The 20,742-nt window shown below is 33.8% G+C and overlaps 2 protein-coding genes across 2 annotated transcripts in view; one reads left to right on the forward strand and one right to left on the reverse strand.

Annotated features, from left to right (window-relative positions):
• LOC134540129 (CD109 antigen-like) overlaps positions 1-20,742 on the forward strand; it is a 487,552-nt gene that overhangs the window by 154,118 nt on the left and 312,692 nt on the right. The gene's annotated exons all lie outside the window — the stretch shown is intronic.
• Positions 4,503-19,420, reverse strand: LOC134539832 (bifunctional arginine demethylase and lysyl-hydroxylase JMJD6). Its single transcript, XM_063382131.1, has 8 exons — positions 19,186-19,420; positions 15,336-15,541; positions 15,073-15,225; positions 14,682-14,878; positions 13,866-14,013; positions 13,203-13,391; positions 11,141-11,357; positions 4,503-8,452 (listed from the first exon to the last, which is right to left on the reverse strand). Exons 1-7 carry the CDS (start codon positions 19,238-19,240, stop codon positions 11,157-11,159), a joined length of 1,149 nt encoding a protein of 382 aa, XP_063238201.1. The 5' UTR covers positions 19,241-19,420; the 3' UTR covers positions 4,503-8,452; positions 11,141-11,156.

A 20,742-nucleotide genomic window follows, 5' to 3' on the forward strand; every position in this document is an offset into this window, starting at 1 on the left:
CTTTTATTATTGTGGGGGGGGGGGGGGGACGTTCCCCCACCCGGTTGCGACGCCCATGCTTACATCAGGTGATGGCTCATAAGCAGAATTTTCTCTTCTCTGCACTTCGAGCTCACATAATGTGAAATGGGAAATCAGAAACCTCCTGTATAAGCATAGCTTATGGTACCTACCTGAGTTACTTGTTCCTGACCTAAATATTTTTTTTTTTTGGTGGTGTTAAGGATAAGATGGTAGTTTAATAGCCACATTTTAAATGTTAAGAACTATTAAGATGATTTTGATATAGTCTAACTTGCAGTTTCATTTGATTTGTATGTGCTTATACACATTGAAAACAAATGGCAATTTGAATATACTGTTGCAATACATACTTAAACAATGTCTATCAAAAGGACCCGCAGCAAACGTTTAATATTCCATGTTGTCATTCTATATAATTTCATTGTTTTTGTTTTAATTTCTCATAACTGTTTTAAGCATACCCTCTATGACCGATTGAGGAGGGGAGAGATGCGAAAACTTTGGACTTACATAGTGGAGTGACTATTTTGGGGAAATAAGTTTTAAGAAATGTTTTAGTTTCATATTTGTCGGATAATATCAAATTTAATGAATAATGACAATGTATAAAATCAATAACACAGAAATCTCCTCTTTTAAAAATTAACTTGACTTAAAACAAAAAATCTCATCTCTAAACTGAAGCAGGCTTTCCACACATCTCGATGGAAAAGTTTTAAATACAGTCTTCCGTGCTTCCCTTTGAATTACAGCATGCAACCTCGTATGTGTAATGCACGTCATCCTTCTCTTGATATGCGTATGCCCCCATCTCGAATATCTGCAGCACAAACATTCAATGTTCCTGCAAACTGTTAACTTGTATAGTTCACAGGAAAGGGCCCGCTAGTACTTCCATCACTTGATTTATGAACATACATTGTCATTGTAACTTGTTCTTGTCTAGTTGAGTTCTATCACCACCATGAATTTTTAAAAATTCCATTTATATTTTAACAAATGGGATAGTTTTGAATATATAAATTATATAATCCTACAATCAGTACAAAGCAAACAAGAGTAAAAAGATTTATATGAAAAACTATTTACTTTGAATAAATTTTTTATTAGCACATTTTGTCATTTATTTTCAAATGAAGCTGAATAAACAGTTTACTTTGACAATCGCTGTTAAAAAATGTAAAAGCTAGTTAAATTTAGTGGTCACTTAATGAAAGTTCCAAAACCCAAAATTCTTGTTGATGGAAACAGTGGGACATTCTAGAATAAAGTTATATTTTACATTATTACAGATAATTCCATAAAATTAGTTATTACATAAAATCCTAAAATTAAAAACATAATTTCCATAATTTTCAATAATGGTGTCTATATTTCTGTAATAAAAATTATTTTATGTAATTTTCATTCCTTTCTCTAAATTAGTCTTAAATTTTCAGATTCCTAAATAATATGGCCATTTTATATTCAGTTTTTGTTAGAAGTTATTCATTAACCTTTCTTTCCCTCTCTTTTATTAGAATACATTGTTTCAGATATAAGTAAACACTACATAGCTCAAGCAGAAACGGTTTAAAAAAAATCTAGCTTTACAGATAAATGTTTGAAGTATTTCTTTGCATTTATTCAATAAACCAATTGGTACTATCCATTTAATCAGTCTAAATTTAAATTCATGTACACCACATGATCTTTTAGTCAAGACAGCATTTAGGCTGGGTTTTGAAACAATATATAAAGGAGACAATGCAAAAAATGCAAGCAAAACAGAGTCATTTATAAAGTATGAAAGTACAGTAGGTATAAAACAAATTTATTCCCAGGGTTTCTTTTAATAATACATGTTTACCCTGAAAACCAATGACATGGTAAATAATTCTATTTTAAATGTTATTTTCTTACACTGTACAGAAGTTTAGCACGTGAGAACATTATGCATATAATGAAAACAACATTGTGGCCTTCTATTTAGGAAACAAAGTAAATATAATTTTTTGCGAAACACAAAAAAGTTCCCCTAATATGCTGCAAATATTTTGAAAATGATAAAATCATTTCAACAGCAAATAATTTAATTTTAACATGAAGGAGGATACATTATGCAATTGATTGCCAGGAGAAAATGTTACCCTAACTCTGCTCTAGGTGAAGATATCAAGAAACACTCCTCTTCTATATTTCAAACACATTTCAAACAAAATGTATAAGTTTTCAGTTCTCTACACTCTTATCCTTAAAAATTTTTCTGTACATAATAGAGAGCTTAAAAACCAGTTTGAACATGGAATGGGAAACAGAAAGTCTAAGACAATTGTGCACAATGCTCACATCTTAAATGGTTGCAAGAAGTATTTCACATGGTCATAAAGAGAGAAATTCAAATTAGGTTAAATATTTCATGTTAAAAAAGATTCAGTCTTCAAAATCTTGGAACATGTTTTTAATACAATTTCTAAATACTATTTCCTTCAAGTCATATTTGAAATTTGAATTTTTAAAAAAATTTTCATTGCCTTTTTTTAGACATAGATACAGGTTTATTTAAAAGTTTCACACTCTTGTGTTAAAATGGATAAAAATAACATATTATTGGACTCGCACCTACAAAACAATTGTACATCACGGATAACAGAAATACATGAGTGGACAAAATCCCTGATATAAAATTTACCCAGAACATAAAAATTTAAGAGTGGGATTCACCCAAAACACAAATTAACTTCATGCTTATTTTTTGTGACTTAGTCACAAAGAAATCAATGGTAGTTGATTACGTATTTACATTCTTAACTATGCACCTGGATTCTTTATTTCGTCGTATTGGGAAGTATTACGAGCCAAATTATTTACAATTTCTCCAAGTCAGTTCACTAATACATTTCATCAACCCCTGCAGAAATACTGATCAATATCTAAAGACCACCTTAGAAAATAAACCAAATCTAAGCAGGGAACCAACTATATTTTTTGACAAAGATCAGTCATTAAATTCTGTACACCATACTATCCACCTTAAATACATACATTTAAAGCGTATAAATCATTGCCTCCCATGCTACTACATAACCCTAAAACCAAAAACAAACACTGATAATTAAATTTTTAGAAACAGAAAAAGTTAGTAAATGTTTTTAAGAAAAATACAGTGAAATCTCATTACAACATACCTTACTAAATGTAAAACATCTTTTTGAGACTTGAAAATAATTACTTTGAATTCACAACTCTTTTATTGTGACAAACTTTATAATGAGGTTTTACTGTATAGTTAATAACACATTTTTAAGAAACAGAGCATGATATAAGGCATAACAGAACCGCACAGATGAAAATTATTCCAAATACAGTACAACTTAACTTGATAAATACATTTCAAAGAGTACCACCTGGTTGTCTGTGTTCGTTTTTAATGAAAAATTTCCTCTATTATAGACTTACAGTATCTGTTATTAAACTATAAAATTAAAACTAATAATAAATATAACTCTTATATTACCACACTTTTTAAACATTGAAATAGTGTGAGTGGGAGAACTTACACACTAATTTTTAACTAGAGTGATCCTCTGCCAAGTAAAATGTGGTCGGCAGATAATTCATTTGTTAATCACATCCCTGAACAACAGCTTTTTACTACAGACAAAACTCCCCATCCCAATTGCTCAATTCTTGTCTTAAGATTTGATGATACGTACATCCAAAAGAAATCAAAACCCCCAAACACTGATTAAACTAAAGAACTTATCAGCAAATACCTAGATTTAAAATATATACACGCATGCACATGCATGCATAATCATTTCAATTATTCCCAAAGTTTTAAGTGCTCTAATTCACTTTCAATTCCATGCACTATTTTCCCGTATTCATCCCCAGTCTAAGAACCTACAACCAGCAGTGGTTCATACGGGAGAATTTACACGTTCACATTCTGTCTGCCAAGGAATGCCCCAGGACGCTAACTCGGTGGTGTTAGCAGTACAGTTTACATTGCTCACGATTTGGTTGGTCCCACAAGAAAGTTTACCTCTCGTGCCCTTAGGTTCAATGACCATAGGTTGGTACATAGTATTTTCCAGAACATAAGTCGACCTATAGGGAAAAAATTTATAAGATTTAAAAAAAAAAAAAAAAAAAAAACTTTTTTACAAAAAAAATCTAATGTATTATTGAGAACATGCTGAGCACATGATTACACATCTTCATAGTTCATACGCAAATTATTTTAAAAGTTAAGGTTACACAACAAAATGACTAAAATTACTAGGAGGTAACAAATCAACAACCACTCACTATCAATATCACTATCACTGTCGCTCATACTCTTCTTCACTGGTGGTTGCACTTTCTTATTTGCTGGCAACGTATTCCTGGAGAAATAACACTTTACAACTAGGTAATCAATTTGTACGTTACAAATGTGTTATTTATAAAAGAAATTTTGTAGCGCTGTAAGATTTCCAAAATTTTCTGACGTGTAGGATAAAATAGACATGTTTTCAGGGTACCCTATGCTAAATATATATATATATATATATATATATATATATATATAAATAAATATATTTTTTTTTCTTCTTGCTATTTCTGAAATGCCCGCATATAATTCCGGTGTGCATTTTTCTTTATAAATTTACGGAATAATTTCCAACTTATGTTCAGGATAATACGATACGTAGTTAGTTTTACCAACGCACACTCTGGGTGAGAATGAGTGGACTAGCCCCACAAAGGTGCATACATTTGCAGAACAAAAACACTCGTCAATACGGCTGGAATTATGAGCGAAAATAAACCTTATTAAAAAAATAAATTACTCCTAGATAACACAGTTGCACTAGGTGGTACACTTAATAAACGGTATGAACTAAATGTTGGTAAAATGATGGGTCAGTTCAAGTCATTTCCTACTGTAATAATGCCCGAAAATGAAGTAAATACTGCAGTTCATTAATTAATTCGGTGGTAGTCAATCTATGTGCTAAAACACCAAATAAAATTAAAATAGTACAGTAAAACCTCTATACAAAAAATTAAAGAGAATGAATTACTTTTATCTTTGTTCTAAAGGTGATTTTTTATTTAAAGAGCATAACTAAACAAGTATAGAAAGTTTACAGTGTCAGATTTTCTACTATTCATGGACACATCATGTGAAATTTTTTGTGTTACTGTCACAAAATATGCAAGGCATTTGTTACATTGAGTACTGAAACAAGAATTAGTATTCTGTCTATATTATAAATTTGCCAAACTCTCAACTGCCACTGAATTTTATCAAACAGCACATAATATGTAAAAATTAGATTTCTTAAATTAATGAATCAAACCAACTATCATGTATTTTGTTGATCTCCCATTAATTTTATCAGCAATCTTTAAAATTTGTGGCATAGTTTTGCAGTGTTTTACTTCTATGAATTTTTTTGTGAATATTTAAATATGTTACTCATTTTTTATTTAAACTTTAAGTCATTTGTTCAATCATTAACATAACTGATAAGATATTAATAAATGTAGGCTAGTTTAAAGATAAATATGAATTTTATTTCATAAAGGAGTTCACATCTGAAAGACAAAAGTTAGTTATGTAGAGGTGATGTAATGACTTTTGCTATAGCAATACAGAGTAAATAATGACCACTGTTGCCAGAATGATACTACCCGGTTTGTTAACATGAAAGTCTTATTTTGTATACCATCATTCATTGTACTAAGTTTTAATATATTTTTTTAATATTAATATCTGTTGAATTTTCTACAACCATGACATAGTGTCTATTGACACTATTATAACAGTTGTAGTCATTCTGACAGAAAAATAATTCAATGATAACACCACTTATTATCTTACAGAAGAAACTATTTGTAGCAGTAGTCACTATTAATAACATAACAAGGAATACCATTAAATTATGTTCTATGCTCAAAAGAGCCAAAGTATTTTTAATATTAATTGATGTACACAACTGTTAACAAAAATAGTTGAAACAAAGAATGAATCTTTCAATTACGTCTCCTTAAAAATAAAAAAGATAATATATCAGATAAAGCTTTTGATGAAATAAACAAGAATATGTTTTCAAAATTCTCATTCAAAATTTTGCATTACAAAATACAATGTTTCAGATACATAAAAAATGCATTACATTACAAAGTTGTATCAAATACTTTTGTGCTCTATGTCGTATATCTGGCAACAGAGCACATTGAAACAAGGAAAGTGTTAATGGCAGAAATTGTGTATTGGAATGAAAAAGTAATTATCCAGTCAAATGACCCTGCAAAGTAACAATGAGAAGTGCTATAGATATAGTTTTGCTGTAAAGGGCTTTTTGTTATAAAGAGGTTCACTATATATGGGTTTTACTGTACTTATTGGGAAGCCATCTTTTCACAGACGAGAGAGCCAAAACCCGAAGTTCCCTAAAGTTCACGCTTTTTTTCCGTATCTTTTATGTAGCCAACCTAACCTATTTGACCATTAGTATCCTTTTATCAACACCGCCATATTTATTTACAATGAACCAAAAAAAAACTGAAGATGCACGATCGGATGATTGGCTCTCTCGTGTGTGAAAATGATTCCCGTACTTATTTTATTTGATTATAAACACATCTACAGTGCTGCCAATGGTATCTCCAGTATGTGCAACAACTAGCATTTCAACATGTAATGCACTGACTAGATACATGCCTTACTATGGATGTACACATGAATACACATACTATACAAAATAAAATAGATCAAAATTAATTAAATTATGAACAGGCATGTATGAAAGTCCATTATTAATTCTTGCAAAAAAAAATATATATTATTTTGAACTGATCCCATCATTAAATACAAATATTAAAACAAAAAAAGTACATAATACACACACCACATAAAATATTTAAGTGACAATATTACTAAATACGAAAGAATATTAGCCACTTGGTAAACCTAAATGAAATAAAGAACATGCTTAAATTTTAAAAACTGTATGTACTCTTCAATAAAGTGGTTGGTAGTTAGCACTAAGAAAGCAGAGAGTGTGTGTTCAATAAACCTCAAAAGTTCACGAATATTCTGGTTGCTGGTTATAAATATTTACGAAAATATGTTTCCACAGTTAGACATAGTAGTATTCATACTTTTCTAATCAGTCTCACCAAATTAATAAGGATGCATAAACCACACATTCAAAATTCAATGAATCTCTTTATTAATCATTACTAATTTTATTAATTATTATTAGTATGTCAAATGAGTAGTAAATTTAATAAAACTATAAAATAATAAAACATAAGAAAGCCACATCAATTCACATTACCAATGGTAAAACATTTTTAAAATGTAAAACCAGTAGTATATAACTAGCAACATAAATAATGCCATAATTTATCATTTTATTTATGAAGTATATTTTAGTACTTTTTAGTACTTTTTTTTTTATGCAAACTAAAATAAGAATTGACATACCTAAGTAGTTAGTTACATGTTCAATACATTAATAAATCTAGTCAGTCAATGAATGTTAAACATGACTATGAAATCATGCACTTATAAAATTTTTAATTTTTTTTTTTAATTCACTGGAACTGATTTAAATGAGAAGTTTATTACACGTTGGTTTTTTTTTAATATTAAATTTAAAACATTCTCTTTGGATGAAGCTTTTTGGAAGTTAACTGACATTTTCTTTGTAGTAAATTAAAAATAAAATAAATATAAAATCAACATTCAACAACAATGTCTAGCCAGCAGATTTATAAGTTGTTAATATGAAATCAAAATTTTAGAAGTTAATGTACCGTATTTGCAGTGGAGCAAATATTCTATCTTGGTTATCATTACTCCACATGTAAAGCTGATGTAGAAATTACAAATACTATATATAAAATAACCATGTAAAGGGTTGTCAGTATAAAAGTAGCTGCTGAATCAATATAAATAATTTCCTTTTTTACACAGTCAGAAATTAAAGAAAAATTTTCATGACTTATTTTTTAGCACGTCTCCAATTCCATTTGTCCCTTCATTATGGTTACTGATGTGCAAAATCTATGCTATGCAATATTTTAATGTTGCTTTAAATCCTCAGGATTTGGAACTTTGTTCCCACACAACAATCAATAAAAAATCTTACATCAGAACAGACTGAATATGTAATACTTTTAAAAAAAATAACACACTTTATAAAAGAGTATATACAGTACATCCATCCAAATAAGTTTCACACTGCGCTACCTATTGTAATGTCACAATTAATTTTTTTGTTAAAATACGTTTGTTGACAATCAAGCTAACAAATGTAGGACTCGTATACCATCTACCGTCCCATCAGTCATCAGAGGCCCAGAAGTTTACTTGCGGGTTGGTATCTTCTTACGTGGGCCAAGTTCACGACTTGCACAGCACCACCGATATTTAGAGAAGACTTCCCTGGGAAAGAAATGGAAAACTCCACTATATAACCTCGTAGCAATTTTAAGGGGCCCGCCCAGGCAGTGATCAAACCTTACAGTCATTTTGCCTAAATTTGTTCTGCTTAGTCATTTTGCCTTAAAGTCATTTTGCCTAAAGTCGTTTTGCCTAAAAGTCATTTTGCCTAAAGTCATTTTGCCTAAAGTCATTTTAGGCTAAATGACTCTAGGCAAAACGACGTGTACTCCTTCTAGCGCGGTGTCGCCTTCTAAGTGAACTGGCTAGCAGTCCTCTAAGATTAAGATGAAATGCAAGACCTTTGAGTGGTTTAAAGGATCTACGCAAAGCATTTCAAATCTTAAAAATTAGTCTGAAAAAAATTTGTTTTAGCCATCTTCAACATCACAGACAGCACTCATGTTCAGAGCAGTTTTCAAATTGTCTGGTTTATTCTGAAGCTTTGCACATCGTTAGAGTGGCCAGGTAGGTGGGCCCCTTACAAACTATGTACCTTTAATAATAATAAGTACATGAAGTATATGAACTAATGAATTTAAGACTCAGCATCATGCCTGTATCTAGATCATTACAGATGAGTGGTGAGGAGATGAAAAGGAGCATTCATGGAATGCATGGCTTGGGAAGAAGATTGTACCCTAGAGAAACCCCAGGTTCCCAGCAAAATCCGCCATGATTCCCAATTGAAAGAACTCAAGAGTGAGACCCTACTGAGAATCAACCCCGGATTGCCTTAATGGCCTCTACATGAGATGTGCAGACTAAGTACCACAAGGTGCCCACACAAAACTGTAATAAAATTTCTGACTTCACCTAACCAAAAATTGATTCCCTGAAACTTAACACAACTAATATGAAACTAGAATTGTATGACAAAAAATTCAAATTCAAAATTAACGTAGCATATGCCATTTCATAGTGTGTATGACTATACACTAAATCACCATCTGGAAAAAAAAATATTTGATATTGGTAATGGCGAACTCAAATTACAAAAATTATATTTTTTTTATCATGCAAAATTCATTGAATGTAATTCATTTAGTACAAAGTTTGTACCAATATATATTGGAAAAAAAGTAATATTACTTCGTTTTATCTTGCATCTCTTATTAGTAAAATTTTCTAAATTAATGATGTTGGCACATTTTTCAAACACACAAAAATATGCAATAGTTCTATTCTTGTCTTGTTTATTACTAATGATTTTATTATATAAATTTTATCGTGTCAGAAAAAATAAGAATATGTATTTCATTGAAATAAGTACCAAGAAAAATTTTGGTTTCATGTTTGTTTGGTAACATGCTATTTCTTTATGAATAAAGACAATGTAAATAAATAAAAACAATAAACAAAAATCTGTTGTGAAAATGAAAATGGCCAAATTATAAAGCAATAAAATCTTGTCCTAAATTTAGGCTATGAATGATTCCTTCTCCAATTTCCCTGGTGTTTTGTTATGTTACTGTCACAGTAACTAGGGTCCGTGAGTCTTCGAAAATATATTCAATATTCAGGAATGAAGTGATACACAATTTAAACAAAGCCTATTAATAAATATTTATTTTGCACATGTACATGCTTTTTTATATGTAACAAAAAATCTGTGATGATGATTAATAACTAGGGATGAGCCAATAAAATCCTGATCCTGAAATACAATCAAATCCTTTGTATTTTAAGGATTCTAAGAAAAAATTAGAGAAAATAAAGTAAATTAAAAAATTAAACACTGCTAATCTCTGAGGTTTACTAGGTAAATTTTTTTCTTCATACCTATCCTGGTACCATTTTCCAAGACATTTAACTATATGAACAAAATTGCAATATGTATTAATTCTGGAAAATTAATTTGTGAAACAACAATTTAGATAGTAGAATGTTTAAACACCATAGCTATAATTTCTTGCACATTATGTTAGTTCTGAATTAGAGGGAAGTATTCGAGGTTTGGATACGAGACATTAAGGATTCGACCCATCACTATTAAAAATACTCTATACAAAATTGATAATGAGTTGGTTGATTATACTAACATTAAAAAGTTTTTCTGGTTTAAGAAAATGGATTGCTAGGTTTTAATTCTCTTGCATTCTACACCACTTTATTATAATTCAAAAAAAAATATTTTTTTTTAAATTATACTGTATTGACATTAATTTTTCTGGGTCTCTTTTGTAGTGTCAAAAAAAAAATTTGTTTCTATGTTTAAATTTGGTTCAAAAAATATTTTTTTTTATGAACAATTTGATATTAAATTCAAATAAAATTAAAAAAAAACGGGATTCACTGAAGCCTACTATTAACCCATTTGCATCCACTTACTTTAATGTTAGACATACCATGGTATCCATAAACTTTTTTATATATATTACTATTATTAAAAGTTGTTTTCTATTTTCATTATATTTTTATTCTTTAAATAAATTTTTTTAAATATTTTAAGTTTCACGATAATATACCTTAGTTATAACAATACTAGCTACTCTGAGGGGTTGTTTACATTCTAAAGGGATTTTTTTTTTCAAGTTTTTACGGGCAGATTAGCCATTTTGCGTACCGGTACGTCTGTGGTGTTATCGGCCAGAAAAGAACAGCTGCGTACTTAGTACGCTTGTAGATGCAAATGGGTTGACCTTGCTGTGAACACCAGAACCAAGGGAGGAGGGCGGGGGGTGAACTCACGGGGGGCGGCGGGCTGCTACGAGAGCCTCCGCCGCTTCTTGCGGCTGCCGGACGACAGCGACTCCTGGCCGCTGTCCTCATCGCCCTGGGACGAGCAGCAGGACGAAGTATCGCCCGAGCTGCTCGACGTGGACGCGCTCGAGCTGTCCGACGCCATGCCGGTCGACGCGCTCAGGTCGACCGAGTCGGCCACCGCCGCCAGCCTGGGCTCCTTCGCCTGCACCGACCCGCCGCACACGGTACAATACTCCTTACGATACTGTAAGCTAGGAGTCGTACCGGCTCCACTACTAGTTTCTTCACTCAAATTCAACCTGGATACTAGTAGCTGTACGAGCTGGGCTACTGGTTTTGCGTAATAGACAGCGTCCTATTTTCGTTGCTTGGTGTGTTCCAATATTCAAGCAGTGGCCAATCAGAACTCACGAAGACAGCACGAGGGGGTTGTTTACACGTTTAAGCGTGCATGTCGTGATAAATATGGACGGAAAGAAGTGGGCTAGTGATCAACTCCTTGTTTTAATAAATGCATACAAAGAAGAGCCTTGTTTGTATGCAGTAAAAAAATGTGAATTATCATAATAAAAATTTGTTGTGGAGATTATTCTCTTAACAAAACTAGTAAGGCAGCTAGAATCTTGTGCAGCAGAATCTTGTAGCGCGCCTAGTGTTTCAGCTTGTAGCCTACACAGTACAGAAACAAGTAACCATTCTAGTAAGCAAACTAGTAGAAAATATTGTACCGTGTGCGGTGGGCTTTAGTCTTGGGACCACAGCTTTGCTGGAATATCGAATATGATTATAAGTAGAGTCCCGTTAATCTGTATCCTGCTCATCCTGACATGGTTAATCCACACAGGATAAAAAAATATATTGTGATTTGAGTTATATTATTCCTATATCAATTGGTAAGTTAAAAATTTAGATCCACCTATAAAGAAGAATTAAAACTATAGTCATACTGTAGATAATGTGGTATTTATGGAGGGGGGGGGGGAAATCAATTTTTATAGTTTATAGTTTTACCTATCTCCAGATGTAACACCGTTAAGACTTTTTTTTTTTGTGGGGTTACGTCAAAGATTATGTGCACGATAATCCAGTACCTAACATAAGGACACTGAAATTACGGATCACAGAACGTGTCGAAAGCTTTGATGCTGCTGTCCTTGGCCGTACGTGGGCGGAGATTGAGTATCGTCTGGACATCCTTAGGGCAACAAAAGGGGCTCACACTGAGGCGGTGTGATTAGAAAACAAACTTTGGGACGCGTGGAACATAATGGTGAAAACCGCCACCGTTCATCTCTTCCCGTTTGGTTGTGGTAACAGTATGTAATGGTAACGGGACTTTATGGACATTCTGTACAACTTTATTACATCTTAAGAGCAAATTTAATTTAATATGGACACGGTTCAGTCCCACCTAATCCGGATTACGAACTCTACTACTGTAGTTTAATCAGGAATGCCAGAGGAGAAATAAAATACAGACAAACATTACTGATTAAAAAAATGCTCTGATATCACGTTAATTCTGCAATTCAGATCTCTTCTCAAAAAAAATCATCACACATACTTAACTTGCTCAAAAACCAGAAGCTCTGTACCGTGCGCAACTGTAATGGCCGGCAGTGCATTAATGCAACCATCCTTTGATAGTAGTAAACAACCAAACAAATGATATTTAAATAGTGTTAAAAATTTCAACAAATTCAATAGCTTAGTTTTCTTATATAATAAATTTTATATAAAAAAATAATTGATTACCTTAATACTTGATACCCTAGCTCATTATATATAATCCATGATTAAATCAATGTTTGTTTACTTTATATATAGTCCTGTTTTTGTGTTGTCTATTAATGTGTCCTTTTGCTAGGATTTCATGTTTTTATATTTGTGTTGTTTTGTTTATTTGTTGTTTTGTTTTATCCTTTTAATTGTAAACGTATTTGTGTATTTTGTTTGTGCCTACCATCTAAGGCATTCTTGCCGCAGGTAGGCACGTTACAACTACAAATGAATGAATGAAGTATTTACGCGCACACACACACGCTACCTTCAGGACTTTGTAGAGCTTGCGGGAGAGTTTGGGGCGGCCGCGCACAGTCTTGTGCCACACCACGGGGAAGTTGGTGCGCGAGCAGAAGTTCTGGGTCACGGCTATCGTGGCGTCCAGGTTGAGCACCACGTGCCACCAGCCGCCCGGCACGAACACCGTCTCCCCCGGCCCCTGCAGGATCTCCACCTGCCGGGGAAACAGCGCTGCACAGCTGCGGATCACCTCGTCAAAACTTCACACGATCCACCGGACATTTTTTTTGTGCCGAATATTTTAAATTAAATACTCTCCGTGCTAAACTATCCCGAATTTGATATTAAATGAGTCGTTATATAAATATGATGGAATGCAGTGAGAGAGAATGCAAAAGCACCTGAAGCAAAGTAGGTTAGATGATACTAGGGGAGTAACGAACGAGTCGTGATTTTGGAAAATAAGGTACCAAACTATAAAAAAAACCCTCAAATTTTGAGTTTTTAAAAGGCCACAAGCAAGAGCAAGAGAATTATAAATGAAACCTTGACTCGAAACTCGAATTTCGAGTACTCACATGTGTCTTATATTCTACGTTAGTATAAACCTAGTCAAAAACACAAATGTAAAAGGCTTCCTACATTTTGGAGCATTAAATCAGACAAATGCAGACAGGCTGAAACGTACCGGCTTGCAGTCCTTGGGCCAATCGGGAAGCTGGGTGCGAGGGTATATCACTTTGAACCACGTGATGGCTTCGTCCCGTTGCCGGCCGCCCTCGGAGGGCAGCACCTTCAGCAGCTCCTTGGGGGTATGCGTGGGGAACAGACACCACCTGTGCGGGAACAACACACTTTATCACGGACACCTCGCACACGTCAAACTATAGTCAGGGGCAAGAGTATATGACTTGAGGCGTGTAGTTTTGTTGGTGACGCGGTATGGTAAATGTGATACTCACTAGTGCTTCCAGCATGGTATTGCCTCTAAACACACAGCTGTAGTAGACTGGCACGCAGTCTTTTCGTCAGGCACAGGACAACTATGAGATTCGGGAGAAATCGTAATGTTATAAAGCTGAGAAATAAAGATAGTTGTAATGCAAGTCCGTTAAGTGCTTTCGAGGGCTTTTGCTGAATATTTCATGCCTAAATATTATCCCAAAAACACACTCTTTATCCTTTTCACTCTTATAACAAATATCTGAAAAACAAAATATGGAAAGAAAAGTACTAATTCGTCTTAAGCTCATCCTTAAAGGCTTTTTCATGAACAGACCCCCCTCAGATATCTTGAGCAGTTTTAAATATTGTGGTTTTTTTCTGAAGCTCTACTCACTGTAAGTAGGCCCCTTAATCCACCAATGTTCATTTATCTTTTCCGCAACAGCTAATATCAGTACTTTTTCTCGTGTCTCGTACATAAATATTTGTCAGCCTAATGTACTGCAAAGGTGCATTTCCGTGATTTCCGAGTCACCCACCCGCACTGCAACGCACTCACCTCTTGTGCCCGCTGATCAGGGCGTTCCAAGCGCTGGTGCCCAGAGGGTCTATGTGGATCCCCGTGCCAGACCTCTCGGGGCCCATCACGAACCACCGGTACGGTGGGCGACGCCCCTCGCCGGCGTACTTGAACAAGTCGTCGCGGAAGTACACCGGAATCTCATAATCCTCCAAAAGTTTCTTGCGTCGGACGTGCTACAAACCACACACATATTTTCCCTCTTCAGAAATGCGACCCTTAATTTTGAAATGCCAAGCATTACAATATTATTACAGCACGTGTAGAACACGGATAAAAAAAAAGGCAGTAAAAAATTATTTTTAAGTAAATTTTGAACAAGCGTATAAAGTTATAGTTTAAGTATGTATTTGAATGGCATTTGAAGTACCTCACCAAAGCTGCTATCAAAAATATACAAAGGGCTATCATCTTGACTAGTTTTCATATACTGAACGTAATACTTCATCTTCATTTTCACACTATAGCCCTCGTTGTCTTCCCCACATTTGAATTTCTGGTTGCGATACTTTTTCTCCAGCTTCTGCAACGTGAGCAAAAATAAAAATTAGTACCAGGAAACATTGTTGAATCTCTAAACCTCTAAATCTCGCAGCTTCTTTATAAAGAGAACTTAAAAACAAAGCTCCGTACCTCCAAAGTCCACTTCTGGGGTGCTTTCCACTCATCCTGCGCCCCTAAGATAACTACGGGTTTGTACTTGCTTTCGTATTTCTCTATGAAGCTCTGCGGCGAGACATCTCTCACTTGGATTCGCTCGATGTTGTCCTTAACAACTTTGAATGGTTCAAAATTGTTTAAATATCCTTGCGATGTCCAGTCACCCTTCGAGTTCAATTCTAAACAAAAACAAAAAATAACATATAAATAGGTTTTCTTGCTGAACTTACCGGTTGCACTCAAACTCCTGAACACATTTTACATTAAACGTTCAAATCATGTGTAGTACTTTTTTGAGAGTTAACGAACCAAATTATTTGGTAAATATGTAGTTGGGCGGTATTTGCAAAAAAAAATGTTAAAAATCCGAAAATACTTTTATTCTATGCTCTTTAACTTCCTCTTTTCATTAAAAGCGGCGGAGATAAGAAATTCCAAATACTTTAGGAGATATCAAATTTTTAAATTTCATCACAATACCAGTGCATTCATGTGGCATTTCCATTGTTTCTTGTTTACGAGTATCTATTTTTTTATTGGATAATGATGTCACATGATTGTTCATGATAGGCCAGAATTCAAATGAACCAATACGTGATTATTTAGTTCATTTATTGTTTAAAACGGTGTTTAATTACCGCCTCCAACTTAGGTGAGTTTTTATCGTGTCTAATTTTAAAGTCTTATTTGTTATTCAGATATTGTTGCGTAAGTAATAAGTAACAAAAAAAATTTACGTGAGTTGTTACTGTTCATCCTTTGTCCCGGTTTGTTAGATCAGGGCAGTTACATTATAAATACTTTAAAACTAAAGAACCATTGAAATTAATTCATATTATTTTTAATGTACGCTTAGTTTCAAAGTATTTATAATGTAACTGACCTGACCTAATTGACCATTTTCATTAGTTAGGCATTCACAAACACATGGCAATAAAAAAAAATTGTGATGGTGAAATGATTACACAGGTCTTGTATAGCAAAATAAGAACGGCGATATCTCCTTAAGTATTTGAAATTTCTTACCTCCGCCACGTTTAATGAAAAGAGGAAGTTGAAGAGCATCTAATAAAGGTATTTTCGGATTTTTAACTTTTTTTTCGCAAATACCGCCCAACTACATATTTACCAATTTTTTTTTCAGGGTCTTCCTCTACAATTGACACTAAGTTATTTTCCTGCAGAGCATTGTGATAATACAGTTTTTTTTTTACTTGCAAATTTTTATACTTAGACATCCTTTCTCAATATGTTTTAAGTCCATACAAGTATGTATTTCACATATCCAATTATAATTTGTGTACTGTGACAAATTCGAGAACAAAGTGCAATTTCTACAAACTTGTAAGTACCAATTTATAATATGTGATTCATATAATAATCCTTTCCACTTGATCATGCATTTTAATATATTCACTATCTTTAGTTCCAGAAATTTTATGAATTTTATTATGTATTCATTTATATTTTATAGTTTATACTGCTTTTTTTTACTTTAATTAATAAACTCAAGTATTTTAATCACTAAAAGTTAAAAATATGAAATGAAAATTTTATAATTTTTTTAAAAATGTATTTAGTATGTCGAAAGATTCTGGACATAACAAAACATTGTGATAAAAACGAATTATGATTGTAAGTTGAATACAAATTAAAAAATTTCTGCAAGACATGACATAATTTGTTTGTATTAATCTAAATTTTAGATTCATGGTAATCCTTTTCAGATTCAAAAATGTTATTAGGTAGTTTAGATAAATACTATTTTAACCAGAAAAAATTCTTTGTTTATTCATTAGATGCAACATATTATATCTTATATCTTTAAACGAGCTGTGCGTGTGTGTGTGTGTGTATAAAATCTGAATCTCGGAAACGGCTCCAACGATTTTCATGAAATTTAGTATGCAGGGGGTTTCAGGGGCTATAAATCAATCTAGCTAGGATTCCTTTTAGAAAATATTGTTTTATCCGGGTTTTCAATAATCAACTTTATCGATAATAAACGTAAACAAAAATTACTTCCTGACATCTATTGACAAGTAATAATACCATTTTTTTTTTTAATTGGGAGCAACTAACTGCTTTAACGACACAACAACACTAAAGCTACTCCAGTAGATGGCATTAAGCAACACTAAGCCAATGAGTGTTTGGTTTGAGGTTAGACCAAGAAAATCAATTGTTTACTTATATTATTTGTGTCTTTTTAACTCATGTTTTCACTTAAAAATGCCTAAATTATCTTTGGAAGAAAAAAAATGCTTATTATTAGGTTGGTAAGATCGAAAAATATTATTCATAGTTCATTTCATCAGTATGTAATTCGTATTTAAATATAATTTCTAAAAAACACAATTTACCACCAAAAAAAAAATACCGAGCGAAGCTCGGTCATCCAGGTACTTTATACGTTAACTGTGCAAAATAAGAGGAAAAAAAATTGTTTTGAGATATTTAGAACTGATTTAGGGTATAAAATTGTGCAATATTTGAAGGGTTGGTTAGGTTAGTTAGGTCAGTGATATTTATAAAATACTGTAAAATTGTGCTATTGTATAAATTCTCTCAAAACGGCAATTTTTATCCCACAGAAATTAAAAGTCAGTTTTTGTGAAGGGTGTTGGAGTCATGGAATAGTGTGTGGTTAAGCATATTAAAAAAAGGGTAAGTATTTATGAAAAATTATTGATATTCCTGTTATTTGAATCCTTTAGAAATTTTAATAATTTTAGTTTCAATATTTTGTCTTTAATTTCATGCTTTTTACCCCAAAATTTATCCCCAAACCACTGCCTTCCAAACTACTAAGAAATGCATAATCTAGTGGGAATAGTCAGAAAAATATCACAGCACAGATGATGAACACAGAAGGCTGTCGTTTCCATGTTATCTAGAATACCTATGTTTAGTTTTATCGCTGGGTATGTCTGTGTGTCGCTGGGTTGTCCAAGGTGGTTGTCTTCATGCAAATGTCTCGTCGTCATCGTCTGCCCACTGCGCTTATCTGTGCTGAAACATTTTTCTGACTTAAATCTTTACATGGAATTCTATCAACTGTATATTTATGCATTTAACATTTCTCTTCAGTGGATTTTGGCTCGTTTGCGGTGCATTTGTGAATAGAGCTCTACTGACCGTTCATGAGGTTTCTTGATACCATGCCGCGTTCATACATATATTTTCGATTTTAATTTTGGGCCGACAGTCCGCAGCAGGACAGCAAACATAATACACATCTATTAATTGTGACATGCTCCGATCAGATTCGTACTCACCTGCAGCAGCACTAAAATAAACAATTGCAATGTCTATTGTAGCTGGACCTTAACTACTTAATATTACTATTATTATCTACTGCAAATGGGCAAAAACCAGGTGGCAAGCATTCCCCCTACTTTCCTCTCACTTTTCTCCTGAACTGTGTTACACTCCTAGCCAACACATGCTCCTCCTCCATTACATTCCATTATGCTTTGGTTCTAATAAACATAGAATTCCTTCCTCTTTCCATCCTTCTTGAGCTTCCTAGAGTTATCCCTCCTACTTCTAGGCAACCACATCACAACTCGTCCCCCCATCCACTCAACACTTGGTACAGCCTAAATAGCATCTCCTCCTGAATTCTGTCCTTTAGGCACTCCCAACCTATTTTTTTCATCAGCTATGTTGGGTTATTAAAACTCTCCCTTTTCAGCACTCTCAATTCTCTTCCACATTCCCTTCGCCCACACAGCCACGTGTTTTACGTAATTACATAACAATTTATATCATAGACTTTATAGTAAATACATTCATTTTATAAAAATTCGTTTAACCTAACCTGGTCTAGCCTTCCTTTTTACTTCTCTGATTCTTTTTCTTGCACGGTGATCCATTTCATTTCAATAGTTCCTAAACGTCTGTTACACTTAATTATAATTTATCACAAGGAAAATTCATTCAAATACAAATTGTATATTTTTACGATCCCATAACCTCTCTACGTGATTACTTCACATTTTTTCTTTCTCTTTCTCGAAACGGCGTACGTGCAAGATTGCAGATTGCAAAGACTTGGCCTCTGGCAAAAAAAAAAAGAATACTTAAATAAATAAAAGTATGTATAAAATAGTTATTTTACGAAATACATATAAATTAATTTTTATACTTTATTAAAAAGTTGAAATAAATTTTGTGTACTAAAAAAAAACTTAGTTTCACGTGGTATGCACTTAGGCAAAGTCCGGTTCTCATTAAAATCCATCACAGTTAGCGCAGCTGTGACAAATGCCACCAATGTTATATTTTTAAAAAGTTGCATTGAAAACTTAAACCAGCAAGACGAACAGTGTTAATACTCCAGTACAATTAATATGTACTTTTACAAACTGGTGTCATATTAGATTATAATAGTGATATGAATGACACGAATTTTGTTACTGCAGAGCGAAAGCCGCATCACTGTAACCCTTGTTCCAGTCATCCAGTCGTTTGCCAACCCACCAGCAGTCTCATGGAGCTCCCATCATTGACTTGCTTAAATTGATTAGTAAACATCTTATTTCTATAAACATCGTGTTTAAACTCTTTTTCATATTTCTGGACTTCTGCGCATCTCGAAGTGTGATTTTTGAGCTAGGGCCCTAACCTTAATTCTTTCACTCGCACCATATGGCATGTTGCCAGGCACTCTGCTTACAGGACCAACCAACAATGGCTTGTAATTTCAAGTAAATCACCAGCACGGAAGCATGCCGGCCTCAAAAGTTTGGACCAGGAAAATGTGAAAATTAAATATACAAATTACCCTTTTATCGAGGAGTGTGTGTAGGTGTACTTGTAAGTACACATGGGTGCTGAATTAAAGTCAGATGTGTTGACTTGTCCCGGGCTTCTGGGAGGGGCACAGGGAGGAGCGGGAGCGGTCCCCGAGCAGGGGTCGCTGCCCAATAGAAGGGAGAGGTAGGAGCGGTCCCCCAGAGAGGCCGCTGCCTACCGGAGGAGGGAAGGGGTAGGAGCGGTCCTTCAGAGAGGTCGCTGCCTACCAGAGGAGGGAAGGGGTAGGAGCAGTCCTTCAGAGAGGACGCTACCTACCAGAGGGGGTGGGGGTAGGGGCGGTCCTCCAGGGAGGTCGCTGCCTAAAACAATACTGCTCAAGTATTCGGTCACTTTTATTGACCCAGAATTACTGGGAAGAGCTTTCTGCCTGGCTTAGCTCAGCCAGGGTAAATATACAATGTATGTACATATTCAGTAGGGAGGGCACATCTGTACCCTTCCTGTGCATACATATTCGAATTACAATACTCTTTACATTCACTTGTATCATTAACAGGTTTCTTGTCACAACACTTTATATTTACATATTTGTCCTGAATTAGGCTGGGCAGGTAGACAA

Source organism: Bacillus rossius, chromosome 16 (genome assembly GCF_032445375.1).
Source record: "Bacillus rossius redtenbacheri isolate Brsri chromosome 16, Brsri_v3, whole genome shotgun sequence".
Lineage (NCBI taxonomy): Eukaryota > Metazoa > Arthropoda > Insecta > Phasmatodea > Bacillidae > Bacillus > Bacillus rossius.

Excerpts from the sequence above, each read along its gene's own strand:
- LOC134539832 (XM_063382131.1), bottom strand. The coding sequence starts at position 19,240 with ATGGATCACCGTGCAAGAAAAAGAATCAGAGAAGTAAAAAGGAAGGCT. Across the intron at positions 14,014-14,681 it reads CTGATCAGCGGGCACAAGAG|GTGGTGTCTGTTCCCCACGC; the intron begins GTGAGTGCGTTG and ends GTTCCCGCACAG. Across the intron at positions 13,392-13,865 it reads GGCCCAAGGACTGCAAGCCG|GTGGAGATCCTGCAGGGGCC; the intron begins GTACGTTTCAGC and ends TTTCCCCGGCAG.